At 43.1% G+C, this 20905-nt stretch overlaps 1 protein-coding gene across 2 annotated transcripts in view; it reads left to right on the forward strand.

Annotated features, from left to right (window-relative positions):
* The window catches only part of LOC147023767 (cadherin-2-like), a 55305-nt gene that overhangs the window by 17220 nt on the left and 17180 nt on the right, over positions 1-20905 (forward strand). For both annotated transcript variants that reach the window (XM_085889538.1, XM_085889539.1), the window contains exons 2-9: positions 3597-3687; positions 8480-8721; positions 9271-9429; positions 9823-9978; positions 13020-13164; positions 13867-14039; positions 14279-14413; positions 16631-16816. In XM_085889538.1, the coding sequence (XP_085745664.1) occupies positions 3597-3687; positions 8480-8721; positions 9271-9429; positions 9823-9978; positions 13020-13164; positions 13867-14039; positions 14279-14413; positions 16631-16816 (1287 nt within the window). The remainder of the gene's footprint in view (positions 1-3596; positions 3688-8479; positions 8722-9270; positions 9430-9822; positions 9979-13019; positions 13165-13866; positions 14040-14278; positions 14414-16630; positions 16817-20905) is intronic.

The raw sequence follows: 20905 nt of genomic DNA on the forward strand, positions 1-20905 counted from the left end.
GGACGTTCTGAGATGGTGGTGAACATCTCTGTCTTGAAGACCTGGAGGGAAAAATGAGATTGAAGAAAATGTGGAAGTTGATTCCACAGGTGGGGGGTTGGGGGGGAAGAGGAACAAATGAGCGAACATGAGCAGTGATCCTGGATTTAGGTAGTTTTACCAAAACAGGGGGGGGGGTTGATTGTGAACCAGGTAAGCTCTGCAGAAACCTGGGGGGACAAAGCACGGAAATAACAGAGGGTGCAAGACCAGAAAGGAGGCGGTATAAGACAGAGAGACCACTGACCTGTCTACATTGGCAAAGTATAAACTTATAGACTCAGCTTAAGTGCAGGAGATTCCAATGATCTTGAAGGACTTGTTTGCCACGGCGTTAAGCTAAGCAAGATGGGAGGTAGGGGAGCCAGCCAGTGCGGAGCGCAGTACTCCATCAAGCTGCAGATGAAATCTTTGTAGGTGGATAGGAGTTTAGGTGTGCCAAGGAAGGACTTTGTATGATGGAGGACGCCCATTCTGTGGCTGGCTTTGAAGGCCAATTTTGAAATGTGGTTTGCCCAAGAAAGATCATGGCAGATAGTGAGACGCAGGAGTTTCATTAACTGAACTTCCCCAAGAGTACTGTTAAGAAAGTAGATAGGGGGTGGGGGCGTTGCCAGACGGTGCTTTTGGGGAGAGAGGGACTGGCGGTGAACACCGACCAGATCGGATCACCGAGCGGTTTTCCTTAGAGGCGAACAAGTGATCCTCTGAGATTATGGCGTGCATGGGAGGGGAATTGTGGCATGGACGGAGCAGATGGATGCACAGCACAAGCGGTTTATACTCGAACCCACGACAGATGCACGGACACCAGTAACTTAAAATAAACACAAGGCATTTAATGAAAATTGATTAAATATTTACAAGGGTAATAATTCAAAATGTAATAATAAAACGTGAGCTCGATTAAAGTCTAAAGTCTAGGCACCTCGACACGCAGTCTTTAATACAGACAAGGGGAAAACAAAATAAAAATAAAATCCTGCCTTTATTCTGGCACTTAGTTTTGTCCAGAGGTGGTCTCTATTGAACTTTGCGATCGAGTCGCTTCGTCCTGCATGGGAAGATGCGCCCAAAATGGCGCCGAGCCACTCTCTGGGCGGGAAACGTACATGTGGTAATTTGTGATGCGGCCTTCAGCACCAGGGCTCACCAACTGCCATGCAACTTCTTCTCATGAACGAATATGCCAAATGTTCCTCTTACACGAGGTTCGCTCACAACGATCATCCACCTTCCTCGACCACATGACAAGACGATCCCTGAGGCCCCGTCATAAGGCCACGAGGCACGCTCTTTTTCCCTCCTCAGAAACATACACACTTCATGGCTCAGCTGAACAGGAATGTCCAGTGTCTTGCCCAGCATGCTGCAAAATTACCAGCATGAACACGAGAATCGCGCAGACATTTCTTTGTGCCGAGAGGAGAGCAAAGCGAGATCCTCTGTCCCAGCCATGTTTCTCATCAACCGTGTCCTCTCAAATCCTGTCTGCTCTTCGATCATGCCCCCCCCCTCATGTTGCATGCTCCTAATGTCATTTTACATGATCATGCCTCCCGTCCCTTGGGAGCGTGACTTGCTGGTATGAAGTCGGGAAGGCGGGGTTTCTCTTGCTCGGCATGTTTGGCTCGCTTGTTGTTGTTGTAAGGACATTATTCCTGTTATTGCTGGCTTGTAAATGCAAAAACGTAGGAAAAGGTCACAGGGGGCAATTACATACTGGGGGGGGGGAATTGGCCTTAATCCCTATCTAATTAACACCGCATGACCCCCCCCCCCCCGTGTGGTGACACGTAACATTTAAGTTCACAGTTTCCCTACTTAGTTTACATCAAGATGTCTCCTACACATCCACGGACCAAGCAACTCGATATAATCCAAACTTTCCGATGAAATTCCTCCATCTATCTACCCCCACAACCACAACAGACATATTTTACATGTTTTACCAGGGGGCAATGTGCTGATGGATATAGTGATTAATATGTGTCACAAATGGGGTGGATGCATTCCAAGCATGTCTTTGTCCCATTTGGTATCTGTGAGCATGTTTCTTGTCATGAACGACCTGTAAGGATGTTTTCTTCCTCGTGAGCTATCTGCATGTTTTTTTTTGTCCATGAGTTATCCGCCTGCCCTCTCCCCCTCATGGGCAATCTGCATGCCCCCTCCCCCTCATGGGCTATTTGCAATGTCCTACCCCTCATAGGCAATCTGCATGCCCCTCCCCCTCATGGGCTATCTGCAATGTCCTACCCCTCATGGGCAATCTTCATGCCCCTCCCCCTCATGGGCTATCTGCATGCCCCCTTCCCCTCATTGGCAACCTACATGCCTTCCCCTCATGGGCTATCTGTATGCCCCATCCCCCTCATGGGCTATCTGTAAGCATGTTTTGGGTCAGTGAGTTATCTGGCAGCACCCCTCACCATCCCCCTCCCCCACGTGTGATCTATTTGTCAGCATGATCAACAACCCCTGCCCCCCCCCCCACTCCGAGCTATCTGTAAGCATGTTTTGTCGCCCATAATATATCTGCAAGCATACTTTTGTCCCCATACCATTGGTTCTGTAAGCATGCCCCCCCCCCAACAAGTGATAACTGAGCATATTTACCCTCTTCGTGCTTCGTGAGTTATCCGTAAGCATTTTTTGTCTCCATGGGCTATCTGTAAACATGTTTCAGTCCCACAATCTCTTTGTATGCATGTTTTCTTCTCTATGAGCTAACTGCGAGCATTGTTGAACCCCATGTGCTGTCTGTCAGCGTGTTGTGTCCCACATGAGCTAAATCTGGATGCATTATGCTTGTGCGATTTCTGTTAAAGTGTTAACTCCAGTTCTACCACCTGCCAAAGCCATTCGTATTCTCGGTTAGTCACATCTGTTAAATAACCACTGTGAATATGGTGATTAGGATGTGTCACAAACAAGGTGGCTGCATCCTCAGCTCACCCATGATCCAATCGTTGGAAAACAAGGGACAGAGAGCAACATCTCACTGCTGACCCACTCTCAAGTGGTGGGGTCAGAGGGGGCAGCCTTTCTGCAACGGTGATCCCAAAGCATGCCAAGCATTTAGTTTGCTTTTAAGAATGCTTTGCTGTGTTTTTGTTGGACACTTTATCTACCCGTTTCATTCATAACTTGCTCCTCTTTTGTTTCTAGTTTGAGTTTAATGGACGATCAAAGTGCAGTACTTGGAATGCATTTTCACCGAGCACTCCTCATATGAAAGGCCTGAATACTTCACATACTTATAATGGAGGCAATCCGCGCAACCGAAATTTCAAACGATGTTTAGCCTAAGCCGTATGAATACCTCGCTCGCTGGAGAATGATCACAGGCTCGAAACATTTGTTCTGCATTGATGTTTTCATTGTCCTTCTGTGGACCTCTTTCCGCCTTGAGAATGTAAAGACGTATGTGCATGTGTGTGTGTGTGTGTGTGTGTGTGTGTGTGTGTGTGCACGCGTGGTGATTCCTCTTGTACATAATGAGTTGCCAGCCGAGTGCGTGTGTACAAGTGTGAGTGTATATGTTTCTCTTACAGCCCAGCCGCCAGTGCAAACCTGCCTTTTCTCAGCGGTTGTACAAGGTGGAGGTGCCCGCGGAACTGCGTGCCAACCAGCGGGTGGCGAGCGGTGAGTCAGATATACCACCTGGCATTAAACCAGTGGCCGCAAACTCGACACCGGGCCTCATAAATGTCACACAAATTATCAGGCATGTTCTGTATAGTTTATGTTTTACTCATCAAGGATAACATCAATTAGTTTTTTGAAATAATTTTGACTGGCTGCAAATCAAGGCAATCCTCACGTCTCGTTTTACGTGCGAATATTATATGATTGTGATGGGATACCTTTCCAATGGAGACGATAGTAGTCGTGGCTCTCACATCATCATGTCGACATATCTCGATTGTGCATGAAAGGAAATTTAAAAACTTTCATGATGCTTTCAGGGGGTGCTAGAGGAGGGGGGGGGCAAAACCATCAATGAAAATTTCATTTCTGACAGTTTTTGAATTTCAGTTGAATATACAGAGTCGAGGCTCGTGGAGGAGATAAAATGGAGCACGGGTGAGGACGTAACAGAACAGAAGGAACAGCAGAAAGAGAGGGGAGAAACATGCCAACAGCAGGGATGAAGGACAAAATGGAGGAGGATTTAAGAAATACGAGATGTGTGGAAGAATGAGGAGTAGGGGAGGACACATCGGGTGGAAAAGATTGATACAGACGCAGACCCTCGGGAAGGAAAGACTGGAGATTTGAAAAGAGGTCTGCTTGGGTGGGGTTAACGAGGGTATCAAAGATCATGGTTTTGAATTGGGGATGATCTGAGATCGTGGTAAACTACTCTCTTGAAGACGTGGAGGGAAGAATGAGCTTGAAGAGAATGTGGAAGTTGGTTCCACAGGTAGGTAAAAAAAGAGGAACAAATGAGTGGAGGTCAGCAGTGGTTCTGGATTTAGGTAGTGCAACCAGAAGGGGGTTGATGGTGGACTGCGTGCATGCTGTAGAAAATTGGGGGGAGGGATAAAGTACAGAAATAGTAGAGCAGAGGGTGCAAGACCAGAAAGCAGGCGGTGGAACACAGAGACCACCAAGCTGTCTGCGTTTGGAAAGTGATTGGCCCATAGACTCAGCTTTATCGCAGGAGATTCCAATGATCATGAAGGCCCTAGTTTCCACAGTGTCACGCTGAGCAAGATGTAAGACAGGGCAGCCAGCCCAGATGCGAGAGCAGTACTCCATCAAGCTGCGGATGAAGGCTTTGTAGGATAGGAGTTCAGGTGTGCCAAAGAAGGATTTTTCACGGCGGAGGATGCCCAGTCGGCGGCTTGCATTGCTGGCCAACATAGACGTGTTGTTTGCCCTGGAAAGATCATGGCTGATGGTAGATTGGGAGCTTTGCCTGATTGTCCTTTCAGAGAGAGATGGGAGAGAGGGGAGAGAGGGGAAAGAGATATGGAGATTTGTCAGGATTGAAAGAAACATGCCTGGTGTTGGCTTAATGGTTAGGGTGGCGGGCTTGGGATCCTCGGGTCCTGAATTCAAATCCCGCTCGGCTGTTGAATTAATACCAGGTGGGGTTGACTCAGCCTGTCATCCTTCCGAGGTCGGCAAAATGAGTTTCAGCTTTCTGGGATGATTGAGCCATTCGAGTATCCTGCGTCGGAGTGGCGACCCATCCAGGATTGTTTCCAATAGCCCAGGAGACTGCTTTGGCAGCATCAAAGTTCTGTACAGAGTATGGTCCCAATGGATTGATTGAAAGCAACTACCTCCCCATCTGAAGGATGAGTGATATCATGGCAGAGGGTGGAGTCATCTGCAGAGAGTTAAAGAGGATTTTCCAGAGAGTCAGAGAGATTGTCGATGAATATCAAGAATAGCAATGGACCCAGAACGCTGCATTGGGGGCACTCCAGCATTGACAGGTAGAGGAGATGTAAAGGATTCCGTTGAGAGCCGCCGATTGGTTACGAGAGGGGAGGAAGTCAGTAACCAAAGAGTGGGGTTGGCCTTGGATGTCATAAGCAGAGAGTTTGGAGAGCAATGCGGGATGCCAGACTGTATCGTCATGTGATATGTCCAGAGAGACAACCCTGATCTCATGTCTGGCATCGAGGGCCTCCATCCATTGTTGGGTGAGCGGAAGCGGCATGTCCAAGGTGCAGTGACCTGGTCTAAATCTGAAACAATGGTCAGAGATCACACTGTTGGAGAAGAGGAAGGATTTGTGAATTGCGATGATGGATTCCTTGACCTTGCTGCAGATGTTTTATTAATGAATGAAGAGACAATATACCGGCATACACAAAGGCCATTATTGTACTCCCTGTTGTTTTGAGCCCTTTTTGGAAAGCAATTAAAATGTCTTGGCATTTAATCTATGCAAACATGCAGAGCGAGAGAGAGGGAGAGAGAGGGAGAGAGAGATATGGGGATGGGGATGGGGATGGGGCTGGAGGGTTGCTTAATACTGCAATCATAAATAACCTTTCATTTTGAGGGTTTTTGCTCACATTAGATTGCCAAGACTTAACAATATGTCATTAAGGCTTGTTCGTTGCCTAATTTCATGTCGGGGAGAGGGGGAAGTAAAAATGATTCATTTTATAAAACAATAACCATGGGCGATGGCCTATCTCGCGTTAGTGTGGCCCCAAAAATAAAATTAAAATCGAACAATTTGCTAACTACAGTTTCCCACCTTGAGGCATTCACTATCTGAGCAGGGATGCTGTCATACCTGCACCAAAACCAGCCTGGCTAGACCTGCATTTGATGCACATGCCCCATCATCACTAACAGAAAACCCACATGACCCTTATGCAAACCCCCTCTTTTGGGTGCCGGTCTATGCTAATCCGTTGCGGGTGAGTGAAGCATCCTCTCTGCTGCCTTTTGTTGTCTTCACCCCGAAGATAAAAGCAAGAGCAGTTGAACTGTGTTACGGTCATGAGGGAGAGCGACTCCACCTTGTAAACCCACGAGAGAGATTCATTCTAAAGAGCATCGTCGTCTTCCTGTTTCGCTGGATTTCCGACTTTAGCAATCAGTGATGTCGTTATTGAGAAATAATCCTGATTAGGTTATTTCTCATTTATAAAGGTGAGAAATATCTTGTGCAGACTTTATAAATATTTTGTTTTCCATACTAATTAATAAATAAATCGCATGAGAAACGACTGTGTGTCGAGGTATCCCTTTAGCTTTGGACAGAAGATTTCACAACTACAGCGAGGAATTTTGGTCCACATTGTTGAAGACCTCAAAACATCATGGAGTACAAAACATCATCAGGCCTGTGGTTTTATAGTGTATACGTACAAAATCTCAACCATTACAGGCAGATTATGAACCCAGAAAGCAGTGCATGGAGTCAAAAATAAAGTCTACACTTCCTGTTTCCATACAACACAGCAAGAATAACTATATCTGCCTCCATTTTGCACTAATATCGAGACTGTGAATGTTTTCACATTGGGTCTCAGTTTGAAGGAATTACTCTTAAACAGGCTATGTCGTCGCATCCGCGAACACAGTACGACCTCGGGCTGTGTATGCTCATCAGCTGTTGGATACGTCTCGTTAATTTACGCCTCAAAACCTGATGGTAGAGCAAACTAACATCTTCCTTGGGGGCGATTTGTCACCTCGCAAGGACTGAACTAATTAGAATAGACGGAAAAAAAAATTTCCAAGAAAATTGCTCCAGGGAAGATAGAGACAGGACTTCTGAAGCCAAAAGACCAAGATTTGAAATGCTCGAGTGGAAAATATTTGAAATCTTTGATTTTCTCCGAGTTATTTAATCAAGTACTGGCAAGCCGAGTCCAGGTTCGAGCCCGGTGGTCCTGAGTCTTTCAGTATCGAGTCACACATCACTGTCTTCCACTGTTGAGGTGATATACTAATAAGAAGCCATTCTTTCATTGGTTTTTGGCTTTTCCCCAATGTTTTCACAAGACAGTTGTTTTCACAACGCAGGACTGTTAGACAAGACAAAACACAACCACTGAGCTTGGGGGAAGTGCCATCACTTCCTGGGGCACTCTGGGTACCAGGGATGCCACAACAGTGGCACCACCTTTCTTACCACACTTAGCGGGGCATTCCCTAAGGAGGAATTTCCTCCTCCCCTTGGATGACAACCGATGGGGATTGTCCATGCTCTTATCCTTTAAAATGCTGAGCGTCAAGCAAGGAAGCAGCATGTACCATTTTTTTTTCTTTTAAGTCTTTGGTATAACTCAGCTGGGGTTCAAACCGCCGACCTCTCAGGCTCAGAGAGGACGCTCTCACCATTACGCCACCAAGGCTGGTTTGAAACATTTTCTCTGGTGTGCTACGCTATGCTGTGTGGGAAGGAGGTGTGACTGAATAACTTGAAGGAGCTGAACAAATCTGAGGAGCTTTGAGTGGCAATTGCTAAGGAATATTTTGTGGACATTACACTGTTGTAACTCTTTTTTTCCATCCAAGCCGATGTCCAAAACCCACAGCTTTATGGCAATCTCATCTTTGTTTTGGTTTTTGTAATAACGCCATGTAGAAACATGCACACTGCAGTCCATGTAGGCATTCAGAACAATGGACCTTTTGTGACGGTGATTCTTGAACACTCATTTTCTTCATACTCAACATGATCTAGTCTGTGTCTGTGGAAGCTCCTCGTTTTCTTTATATCCGTAAACCAGATTACGAATGCCGCTCCCTCATCTCTTGAAAAGGGGCAGTTGGCATATTCACCATGCTTGCCTCGAGTGGATTGGCAAGAGTGAGCAGCCTTGGGAATAAACCAGCCAATGGAGAAACAAACAAGTCTTTAATCACTCGATCAAACAGTCAGCTGCTCTTTATATCTCCAGCTTTTATTTGCCGTTGCTCACCATTTTGGTGCTTTCTCTCACCTCCTCAGTGCACTTTGATGACTGCAAGGGTGGCGGCGAGGTCATTTTGGGAGTCAGTGACCCAGCCTTCCGCATCAACACAAATGGCACCATATACGCGAGTCGGCGTCTACTGCTTTCACGGAGGACGCTCAAGTTTTTGGTGTACGCGAGGGTTGGAGAAAGGCACGGCCTGGGCAAACCACACACCGTCATCAAACTACAAGTACAGGCAATGAAGGCAAAGATGAAGCAGCCCAACAGGAAACGGGTGTGTTGCTGTTAGAATCGGAGTCCACGATTGGTTTGGAGTGGACGGTGGTGTGTGACATCTGGCTTTTGCCATTTTTATCACTGATCTTCACCCAATGATGGATTAACGTTTAGTCGTTGATTAGTAAGAACCTTTAACTGTCCATTGATGAGTTTTGCTCAGCCTTTCTGTATTGGCTGAAAATGTACCAGACTTCTGCCATTTAGTGGATTTATGTCTTTTGTCTCAAAACTTATCGACGTAACTCTTAATGGTGAAGTTATTATTTATTTAATTTTTAACTGATATCAACATTGCAACCGGTGTTATTTAGGGGTGTTTTTCAATGAATGCTCGACTAAAGGACATTGAACATTACAATTTCATGAATGCAGATGAGTGTAGAATTATTTGTTTTTTCCTGCTTCTTCCCTCGATAATCCTTGGCATGTATGACCTCAGGAAGTGGAGTTCTCAATAATTTGATAAAATGCATCTCCAACCCAATCGCCTGCACATGTACGCGAAGAAACCAAGTTCTATTAACCACTTCATCTGTTACTGCAGGCTCTTTTGACAACCGGACGACGCTCCGAGACAGCCACGCTGTACTTCTCCCAACTTCGGCGAAGTGGGAGCTCTCGAAGGCAAAAGCGTGATTGGGTTATTCCACCGATCAGCGTGCCCGAGAACGAACAAGGTCCATTCCCAAAATCCCTTGTAACGGTGGGTCAACAAGCCAAGCCACAAGTTTGATGCTTGTAACGGAGACGCCAGTGTTCTGCCAGTTGGTGCATTTTTGCTTTCTTGCCTCTAAATTGGTCAATGTGTTTTTTTACTTGGGGAATTTTGTTTTCGCTGACTTCATAACGACATCCGCCTTGGATGTGTCAGGGTGCTTTGATTTGAATGGTCACGTTTTTGATGTGTCAGGGAGCTTTGATTTGAATGGTCACGTTAAAAACATTGCGTTTGTTTTGATACGTTTTGTTTTTTCTTCCTAAAACTGTTTTGTATTCCTACTTTCTGCATCTTCAACTTTCATCACTTTGCTCAGTGTGTCGAAGTTTTAGCTTTTGTCTTGGCAATGAGACTAATCGACGTGTTGTCTGGCCCCAGGTGAAATCGGATAACGATAAACACAACGAGCTGCGCTATAGCGTGACGGGGCCTGGCTCTGACCAGCCACCTGTTGGGGTCTTCAAAATAGATGCCATTTCTGGCCAAATGTTTGTCACACGTTGGCTGGACCGAGAACAGATTGCCAGCTACCAGGTACCATGTTTACAAGAAACTATTAGTGCAGTGTTGTAGTTGTTTTTATTTATTTATAATTTTTTTGGTTTTTTTGAGAAAAAAAGATGTAATAACTGCTGATTACGTATGATGTACTTGCAACTTGTTCCCTTGACCAGAGGAGATGATGCTGCATTTGGCTCTGTTTGTTTGTTTGTCTGTTTTTTGTCTGCACTGAACGTATATCTATTAATTACGTACTATTGAAATGATAATGACAATGGTACATGAATCTTGTACATAATGATAATGGTACATAATAATAAGGATAATGATAATGGAAATGATAATAATTATGATAGCGGTACATCATGATAATAATGATAATGATGGCAATGATAAAAAAATTTATGAAAATGATAGTGGTACAAGATTCTCGTACATAATGATAATGGAAATGATAATTTTGATAACGATAATGGAACATAATGATAATAATGATAATGGAAATGATAATTATGATAATGGTATATCATGATAATATTAATAATGATAATGATAATGGAAATGATAATAATTATCACAATGGTACTTCATGATCATGGTAACGATAATGGAATGATAATAATTATGATAATGGTACATAATGATCATGATAATAATGACAATGCAAATGATAATTATGATAAAGGTACATCATAATGATGTTAATAATAATGATAATGGAAATGATAATAATTATGATAATGGTACATAATGATAATAATGATAATGGAAATGATAATTATGATAATGGTACATAATGATAATAATGATAATGGAAATGATAATTATGATAATGGTACATCATAATAATGTTAATAATAATGATAATGGAAATGATAATAATTATGACAATGGTACATAATGATAATGATAATATTGATAATGGAAATGATAATGGTACATCATGATAATGTTAATAATAATGATAATGGAAATGATAATTATAATAATGGTATATAATGAAAATGATAATTATGACAATGATACATAATGATAATGATAATGGAAATGATAAACATTATCACAATGGTACTTCCTGATCATGGTAACGATAATGGAAATGATAATTATGATAATGGTACATAATGACAATGGAAATGATAATTATGATAATGCTACATCATAATAATGTTAATAATAATGATAATGGAAATGATAATAATTATGTTGGTACATAATGATAATGGAAATGATAATTACGATAATGGTACATAATGATAATGGAAATGATAATAATTATGATAATGGTACATAATGATAATTATAATAATCATAATGATAATGGTCCATCATAATATTGATAATGGAAATGATCATTATCATAATGGTAAATAATGATAATATTGATAATGGAAATGATAATTATGATAATGGTACATCATGATATTGTTAATAATAATGATAATGGAAATGATAATTATAATAATGGTACATAATGATAATGATAATGGAAATGATAATAATTATGAGAATGGTACATAATGATAATGATAATAATGATAATGGAAATGATAATTATGATAATGGTACATCATGATATTGTTAATAATAATGATAATGGAAATGATAATTATAATAATGGTACATAATGATAATGATAATGGAAATGATAATTATGACAATGGTACATAATGGTAATGATAATGATAATGGTAATAATGATAATGGAAATGATAATAATTATGACAATGGTACTTCATGATAATGGAAATGATAATTATGATAATGGTAAATCATGATAATAATGATAATGGAAATGAAAATTATGACAATGGTACATCATGATAATGATGATAATGGAAATGATAATTATGACAATGGTACATAATAATGATAATGGTAGATGGTAATGATAATTGTACGTGTGAGCATGTCCATTAATTATGTGCCATTAGAATGTGAGTACATATACGAATTATGTACTATTGGAATGCAAGTATGTCTATTAATTATGTACTAATAACATATTGGAACATATTAGATATGTACAATTATGTAATAATTATGTCTGTTATTAATTACGTAACACATCAGTACACAAACACCACACAAAACCACACAAAGCAAGTCCTGGTGAGGGTCTACAATCTCTGATTGCTCATTCCAGTTAATTTATTGGTTTTGGTAAAATGCTATTTTCCCATTTTGGAACATATTAGTTATGTATAATTATGTAATAATTATGTCTGTTATTAATTACGTAACGCATCAGTACACAAACACCACACAAAACCACACAAAGCAAGTCCTGGTGAGGGTCTACAATCTCTGATTGCTCATTCCAGTTAATTTATTGGTTTTGGTGAAATGCTATTGACCTAACTTTAATTACTGTACCTATAATTATCTCGGGTGTTTTTTTTAATACAAAGTACATTCCTGTTGCCAAGAATAAGTATTTATGGCTGCATTTGAAGTCTGACATAAATGGTTGCCGAGGACAAGATCTCTGTCGTGTTCCCCACTTGGGCTTTGTTGGGGCCGAAGATCTCATGGGACGCCTCTCATTTGCCTGTTGCTTTGAATGCCCCCACAAGTTGATTGCCAATTTTATACCTCGTAGACAGTTTGGTTTGTCTTCTTAATCAAAGCTTGTTATCGAGTCTTAAGAATCCATTTTTGGTGACCTTGTTGAAAATGAAATGTACTGTGTGTATGTTCTCATTCCAAACCTCACCTTTGATATCAACAATGGGAACATTTCAAGGTCTTTAAAAAAAAAACAAAAAAACAATAATAAGTTGATGATGTTTCATGTTTGAGGTATCTGAAACGGTGTTAACTTCATGAACCTGCTGTGGCAATGTCGTCCATCTTTTGCTTCTCAAAGTTTGTTTGTGTGATGTTTTCAAAGTACTGTGAAGAATAATAAACCAATCATTTAGTTCCAACACTAGGCAGGTTGAAGAGGATAACTAAAGCCAAGCAGGAAATTGCTTGAGGATAATAATTATGGCTTTAGTGTCATTACTGCGTAATTGAGCATCCCTCATTTGGACCAGTAGACGAACCCCTGACCTCATTGTTTTTGTCAGCTCAAAGGTCATGCTGTGGACCTCAACGGAAAGCAGGTGGAGAATCCGGTGGATTTGCTCATTCAGGTTATTGACCAGAATGATAATATACCTGAGTTTCACTCGACTGTGTACAATGGCTCAGTACCTGAAACCTCATCACCAGGTGTGTTATACTTGTCCCACTACTCTTCTCCTACCCCAACCCGTATCCTGTTTTCATAACCATCCTCGCTCATTTCCTGCTCCATTTCTCTTTTCTCCCTCATTCCCACTTCCTCACATCCAGCGCAGCCTTTCTGTTTTACCTTCGCTTCACATCACCTCTACTTGCTTCTTACCCTCATTCTTTGTGTTAACGATATCGTTTTTTGAAATGAATGTGGAACCTCAACAAAGATCAGCTACAGCTCTGGGGAAATCGGAAGGTGCTGTAATTGTTGTGTTGAAGGTATTGAGGTGATAATGAGGGCCAAGAAAATTTGGAACTAGGCTACTGGAGATGAAAGGAAAATGCCAAATACTTTGAGATAGGCCCGTTGATTAAAGTGATGTATAAGTAAGCCGAGTTCTTTAATTTCCTCATGACAATAAGGCAGTGATATCTGGGTTTTGTGCCAGGTGAAGTCCTAAAGTAACTCTGCTTGAACCTTCATTTGTCCTGACCAAGTTTAACCTAATAATCATTTAGAAACTCCAGATCTTTTTTCGTGTGGGTTTAAATCTCAGGTACCTTTTGTGTAAAAATATTATATTCTACAGACGATGTACAACACACTCCTTGAGTCGAAAACACTATAGGAAAGAGAAAACCCTGCTGTCTTCACCCAAAACACAACTCTGGTCATTTTTCTCCCAAACATGCCAGGTACTCCGGTGATGCGAGTCACAGCCGAAGACCTGGATGACCCACAGCAGCTTAATGGGATGATTCGTTACAAAGTTCTTTCGCAGACACCAGACTTTCCTTATCCTACTATGTTTACTATCAACAACAGCTCTGGTCTCATCAGCACCATCGCCTCTGGCCTTGACCGAGAGGTATCACCCCTTCAGAATCCTCTTTAATATTTAATTTGTTGAACTTTCTTTGTTTAGGATTCCACAAAATTTCTTGCATTTAATGTAGCTCTCCTTGCTTGTCCCACATATCCATGTCCATGCCAGATATGACTCTAGTGCAACAGAAATAATGACGGACTGTTTGATTTTGGAAACCGACCATCACGATGTCGAAGGTTCTTGGTTTTGAGTGGGAGATGCTCCTCTGTTTCTTCCAGAAAGTTCCAAGCTACATGTTGGTGATTCAGGCTACAGACATGGAAGGTTCATCCTTCGGCTTGTCCAACACTGCCACTGCTGTTATCACCATCACTGATAAGAACGACAATCCGCCACACTTCACCATGTCTACGGTAAGGTGTACGATGTGTTAGGAAGTAGCGAATGTAGTTGAAGGACAAAATAAGTTGTTTGTTTCGAAAGGTTCCACCTTGTGGCATCCTGTTTTACTCACCTCTTTGTTTCTATATCTTAATTTCTTCTCCTCCATTCTGTTTTCTTTGTCAAGCTCTTCTTTCTCATCAGAAGCATTGCCGACCTTTAAATATCGTCACGTCTTCGGGTTCGCCAGCGCGGAGCTCTGAGCCGGAGGGCTAAGACCTCCGTGAATAGCCGAAACGATGTTCAAAGTTACCACGTTCTTAATTTGCCCTACTAACGAAACCGCAAGGATCGTTAAAATAAAGCTCAACCTGGCGGTTGTTCGTGCGCGCCTGATGGCAGAAGGATCCCGACATTCCTTCACAATTAAATGGTTTTATTAAAAGAATACAAAGATAACAATGGACAGGATTGTACGAATAAATAAATGGAACGAACCAAGCAGTCAACAGACACAAACAGGGATGAAAGGAATATGCAATCATCTGTATATCTAGAATGGCATTGGGTAGAGTGTATACATCTGCCAGGCTGAACAGTTTATGTTCTGTATCCCATTGATAGGCCGGATCTGGATCTGGACCTGAAACAAAATCGAATCGGCTTGTTCTCAACTCATCCACTTAGTTTTGTCATAACTCGTCCACAACATTTTGAAATATGCTATATATAAAATATAGTTTTTGGCCCCATCTCTCAATGGTGAAGAATCACTTTAAAAATTCTCGTATCTGGAGCCGGATCTTCACCAAAATAGAATCAATTCTTCCTCGTCACACACCCAACCCGACCACCAAGTTTCTTCCGAATCTGTCTGAAACTTTTTGAGATATCGTGAATATATAATATTTATCCCTGTCACTCAATGGTGAAGAATCGATTAAAAATTCTAGGATCGAGATCCGGATTCGGATCTTCACCAAAATCGAATCAATTCTTCCGTGTAATGCACCCATCCTCTCCACCAAGATTCTTCTGAATCTGTCCACAACCTTTTTTCAGATATAGTGCTATGTGTAGTTTTTGGCACCATCTCTCAATGGGGAAGAATCTCTTTCAAAAATTGTAACATCCAGATGCGGATCTGGATCTTCACCAAAATCCAATCAATTCGTCCTGGTCACAAACCCAACTTGTCCACCAAAGTTTGGCCGAATCCTCCCACAATTTTTTTGAGATATCCTGCTCACAGACAAACAAACAGATAGACAGTCCACCATCAATGGCAGAGGTAATGAAAATAAATAATCCGCTCTGGCACCAAAATCAGGATTCAAACAACGAAAGGAGCAGCCGAGGACTTGAGGCAGGCATGGGTTAGTGTTGCTGTACCATGATGGTATGGTTGTGAAGGTGGTTATGGCGCAAAACGAAGTGTAGCTAGGGATAGCGATGAGGAGGCCATGTGTTGTCCAGCGGTCCTTCCTGTGGTGGTGACGTGAGAGAGAGAGAGAGAGAGAGAGAGAGAGAGAGAGAGAGAGAGAGAGAGAGAGAGAGAGAGAGAGAGAGAGAGAGAGAGAGAGAGAGAGAGAGAGAGAGAGAGAATGAGAGAATGAGAGAATGAGAGAATGAGAGAATGAGAGAATGAGAGAATGAGAGAATGAGAGAATGAGAGAATGAGAGAATGAGAGAATGAGAGAATGAGAGAATGAGAGAATGTGAAGCAGTTTTTCATCATCTCTTCAGACCCCCCGTGGTTGGTCTTTATTAGTCACTCCACAGGACGGGGGTGGTGTTACACCACAGCACCCACCCTGCCCCCATCCGCGACCTACTCACAGCACGCGAAGCCATTTTAACATCTTCACACAATATATCTATATATTTCCCCCTCCCATGTGACAATATTGTTGTGGTTTGCAGTTTTAATGACTGGACATGTTTTTTTTTAATCGGTTTTATTTAAACAGTTTTTGTTTTGCTGAAGCAAACGTTAAGCTTCAAGTGGCCAGCCATCACTAGTGTTGAGGGTATATGAAACATCTTCTTCATTGTTATATGAAAACTTCTATTCTCTGTGTTGTATCCAAGCCCATCCTCCTTTTGAGATCAATTCTCTCACCTCCCCATTTTCCATTTCTGTTTATTGCCCTTCAACTATCATTTCTACTCGCATTATTATTCCTGTTCTTATTGGCCCTGGACTGTATTTCTTTTTGTTTGGTGCTTCTCGCACCTGATTCCCGTAGTTCTACGGCACAGTCCGAGAGAACATGGTCAACCAGCCCGTTGTCAACCTGACCGTGACCGACTTGGACGAGCCTCACTCTCCCGCGTGGAACGTGCACTACTCAGTAGTTCGTGGAGATCCTGGAAAGCACTTTGCTGTCTTCACCGATCCTGCCACAAATGATGGAGTGCTTACTGTCGTAAAGGTGAGTAATCTTATTAAGCCTCCCCTGTAGGATAGGGTGAGGCTGATAGCTGTTGTAGGGTTTGTTTCTACAATTGGTGACCCCAATTTTTAATGGTATCCCAGAGTTTCTTAGACCCTCTCGGAGTATGAAACCACCATTTAGGTTTTTGGGGGGGTTTTTTTCTTCCTGCACTCTCAACACTCACAATTTCCAAGGTGCATCTCGGAATTAGCTGGGTCTTTCAGAATGAAATTTCACATCAATAATGTGAAGACAGCATGCGGGGTTGACCTCATTTTTTTTTGACCTTGATGTAATTTTTAAGGTCATGACCTAATTATAGACATTTTAACATTTTTCACCATAACTCGACTAATGTTTGTCTGATTGGACCAAAATTGCCCTTTCGAGAGAGAGCCTAGAACAAGTTGCATTGATATTGAAATTACACCATACCCCTCCAGGTTAAACGTCAAGGTCAAATGGCAGTCTGAAAAAAGAACGTGTTTTTTGTCATCGCTCAATTTTTCCAATGCGGAATCTCAAAGACCGCTTGGCCTTCAAATATGTTATTGGATCATAATATTGGAACTGCACTGCACTTGTGCACCTGATATTTTATTTGTGTCCTTGACCTACCTATTTCGAATTGTGACCTAATTAACAAAAAACACCTTTTTGATCACAACTTGAATAATTTTCCTCCAATTTTCATGATACGTTCTATGGACAAATTGTAGATGGGGACACATTTCCTTCATTTACACGTTATCCTAAAATGTTGAAGTTCAAGGTCATATGGTTGTCCGAAAGAAAAAAAAAGAATGTCCATCATTGGATCGTGGGCCCAGGGTAAGTCGTGGGCGATCGTCAAGGGTAAGCCAGGAGAGACTTACTCTTGTCGACTGCTTTGTGATCGCAGATATCTCATTTGATTTGATGTCTTCAACAACTAATTCTCCCAATGTCCTGTGCTTTTTGACTCCTGTTTTGAGTTTTCCTGTCCTGTTCCTGATTGGCGTAATACGCTCCAGGAGTTTGATAAATTGTTTATTTTGAAAAATGTTAAAACTTCCAAAAGTTACCAAAACTTCCAAAATCCAGGCAGACTGCACGTCTAAACTTTTGTTTCTCACGTCTCCCCTGTGTGGAGCCGCTTTCTCGAAGCTATGCTATCCCATTCTTCCCTCCAGGGCTTCAAGCAGGAGGTCTGCCACCATCTTATATCATCCTCCATCCCTACCCATATTATTTATTTCTCACATAAACTCTTCATAAACCAACTCTCTTATTTGCAGGTTGTGTCTCTCTCTCTGTCTCTCTCTCTCTCTCTCTCTCTCTCTCTCTCTCTCTCTCTCTCTCTCTCTCTCTCTCTCTCTCTCTCTCTCTCTCTCTCTCTCTCTCTCTCTCTCTCTCTCTCTCTCTCTCTCTCTCTCTCTCTCTCTCTCTCTCTCTCTCTCTCTCTCTCTCTCTCTCTCTCTCTCTCTCTCTCTCTCTCTCTCTCTCTCTCTCTCTCTCTCTCTCTCTCTCTCTCTCTCTCTCTCTCTCTCTCTCTCTCTCTCTCTCTCTCTCTCTCTCTCTCTCTCTCTCTCTCTCTCTCTCTCTCTCTCTCTCTCTCTCTCTCTCTCTCTCTCTCTCTCTCTCTCTCTCTCTCTCTCTCTCTCTCTCTCTCTCTCTCTCTCTCTCTCTCTCTCTCTCTCTCTCTCTCTCTCTCTCTCTCTCTCTCTCTCTCTCTCTCTCTCTCTCTCTCTCTCTCTCTCTCTCTCTCTCTCTCTCTCTCTCTCTCTCTCTCTCTCTCTCTCTCTCTCTCTCTCTCTCTCTCTCTCTCTCTCTCTCTCTCTCTCTCTCTCTCTCTCTCTCTCTCTCTCTCTCTCTCTCTCTCTCTCTCTCTCTCTCTCTCTCTCTCTCTCTCTCTCTCTCTCTCTCTCTCTCTCTCTCTCTCTCTCTCTCTCTCTCTCTCTCTCTCTCTCTCTCTCTCTCTCTCTCTCTCTCTCTCTCTCTCTCTCTCTCTCTCTCTCTCTCTCTCTCTCTCTCTCTCTCTCTCTCTCTCTCTCTCTCTCTCTCTCTCTCTCTCTCTCTCTCTCGTTTATTATGTCCAAGAGTTTCCCCACTGCCATTTCATACCCTCCGTCACCTTGCTCCTACATGAGCCTCGATCTTGCTGAGGAAAGTGCTTTGAAGGTTGAAATATAACTGTAATAGCTATTTATTAACTTTAATTTCACTAATTTTTTTCGATAAAGGGTAACCGATGAATGGTTCGAGTGATTTTGTATCGCACAATTCATTTTTACAGACATCGTGTGCTTTGGGAAACAGATTGCTGTGGCTTTTAGTGTTGCCCTATTGTTGTGTTGTGTGCAGAGATAAATGTACAGGTTAGCTTTGATTTTTATTTATTTATTTTTGGTAACGAATGACATTTGTATGTTTCTCTTGGTGTTCCTTCAGTGAGAGCAATATCCCCCCCTCCCCTACAGTAGGCTCATGGAGGAGCTTGTAGATGTATTGTTACAGATTTGGAAACCTTGTGCACACAGACAGTCAGCAGTCCCCGCAGTTCAGTTATGTCGATAAGTATGTGTTATAGTTAGGGCCCCATCCCCTATGTCTAACGGGAATTACATGTGTGCGCTGCAAAGTTTCTTTATAGTTAGTTTTTTACAACAAATCCCCTTCACTTCTTCAAACCACCGACTCCATTGCCCACGTGTTTTTGGCTGAAGGCGGGGGCGGAGCCTCCATTGCTTCAGATCGAGGCTCCGCTCCGAGGAAGGGCATGGAGCGTTTCCTCCAGCCAATGGGCGAAGGGCGAGCAGGGCCGAGGCGCTCCGGCCAATGGGAGGCCAGTGTGCCGAAAGCTATTACAGAGCCTCTTCGGGGAGCGGGCCTCCGAGACGCCCCAACACACCCCCCGAGATGCACCGTCCAATCAGGAGGCTCATGACCTGAGGGCCGGCTCCGCCCCAGCCAGATGAAGTGTTCGCCTCAAAAAGGAGAGTAGAGTGGTTGTCAGGATCAGAGTACGGCAGTCGGGTGGTGAGTAGTCATCGTGGTCGATTGCTTCTGGTCTGGCACCGTGGCTTGGTCTCATCGTGGTCTACGGTCCTTCACGGTGGCTCATCGTGGTGGTGGAGGCCGAGCAGCCAGGGTCGTGGGCCCGTGGATTTCGGAACGTGGGTTCGTGGTGCTTGAAGTCCGGTGTGACCGCACGAGGCGGAGAGGTACCCGACAATGCCCTGGTCCCCAGCTCGCCTTTCCCTCCTGGGCTGAGGGACCGAATAAAGACCCCACGGGGTCCATTTCATGTGTGTGTGTGTGTGTGTGTGTGTGTGTGTGTGTGTGTCCATGGGCCCCGTCTGTAAGTAGAAATTGTTAAGTGCTTTTGTTCATTGTACATTGCTTTTATTTGGATAACTCTGCTCTTTGTGCTCCCCTGCCCCTGATAAATAAACTCCCCAATTGTTCAATGTACCAGCTCATTGTCTGTCACTTTCTGTCATTGACCCAGCACAGTGCATAATGAGAATTAGAGAGGCTGTGTGCCGTAAGTTGTCATTGGGACCGGCGCGGCTCTGGTAACTCCCACTCGGTACGCCGGACCCGAGTCGGTACATGCGACTCGGTTCGGACAGAGTCGGCCAAGGATGTGGTTTCCCCGGTAGCTAGACGGCGTGAGTACTTAGGTAAATTGGAATTAGACAAGTGGACCCTACCTCACGCTGTCGAAATACTGGTGACCACGGTCCGCTAAGGGACCCGTGACCTTTGGAGTTATCCAAGTGTTACGATCTTTCAATTCCGGTGTTTGGTGGGAGACGGCCCGACTGCTCCGTCTGGCGGTCGTCCTCGCCACCGAACCCCGGCCCACAACAATATCACATTGAGGACAAGTATTATTAACAGTCATTGGGCAAATCAGCACAGTAAAAGGGATTTGAACCTGCTATCCCAGCATATTGAGCCACGTGCTCAGATGGGAACACCAAACGGGTCTGCATCCCATGGAAGTTTAAGGTTTGGGGCTTTGTGGCTCTCGACACTGTTGCAAACTCAGCAATGGGCTGGCTAATAGATGAGCATATTTTGCCAAGATGTGTTACAAAG

This window comes from Eptatretus burgeri, chromosome 7 (genome assembly GCF_056783735.1).
Source record: "Eptatretus burgeri isolate ZD-2024b chromosome 7, Ebu_testis_v1, whole genome shotgun sequence".
Taxonomy (NCBI): domain Eukaryota; kingdom Metazoa; phylum Chordata; class Myxini; order Myxiniformes; family Myxinidae; genus Eptatretus; species Eptatretus burgeri.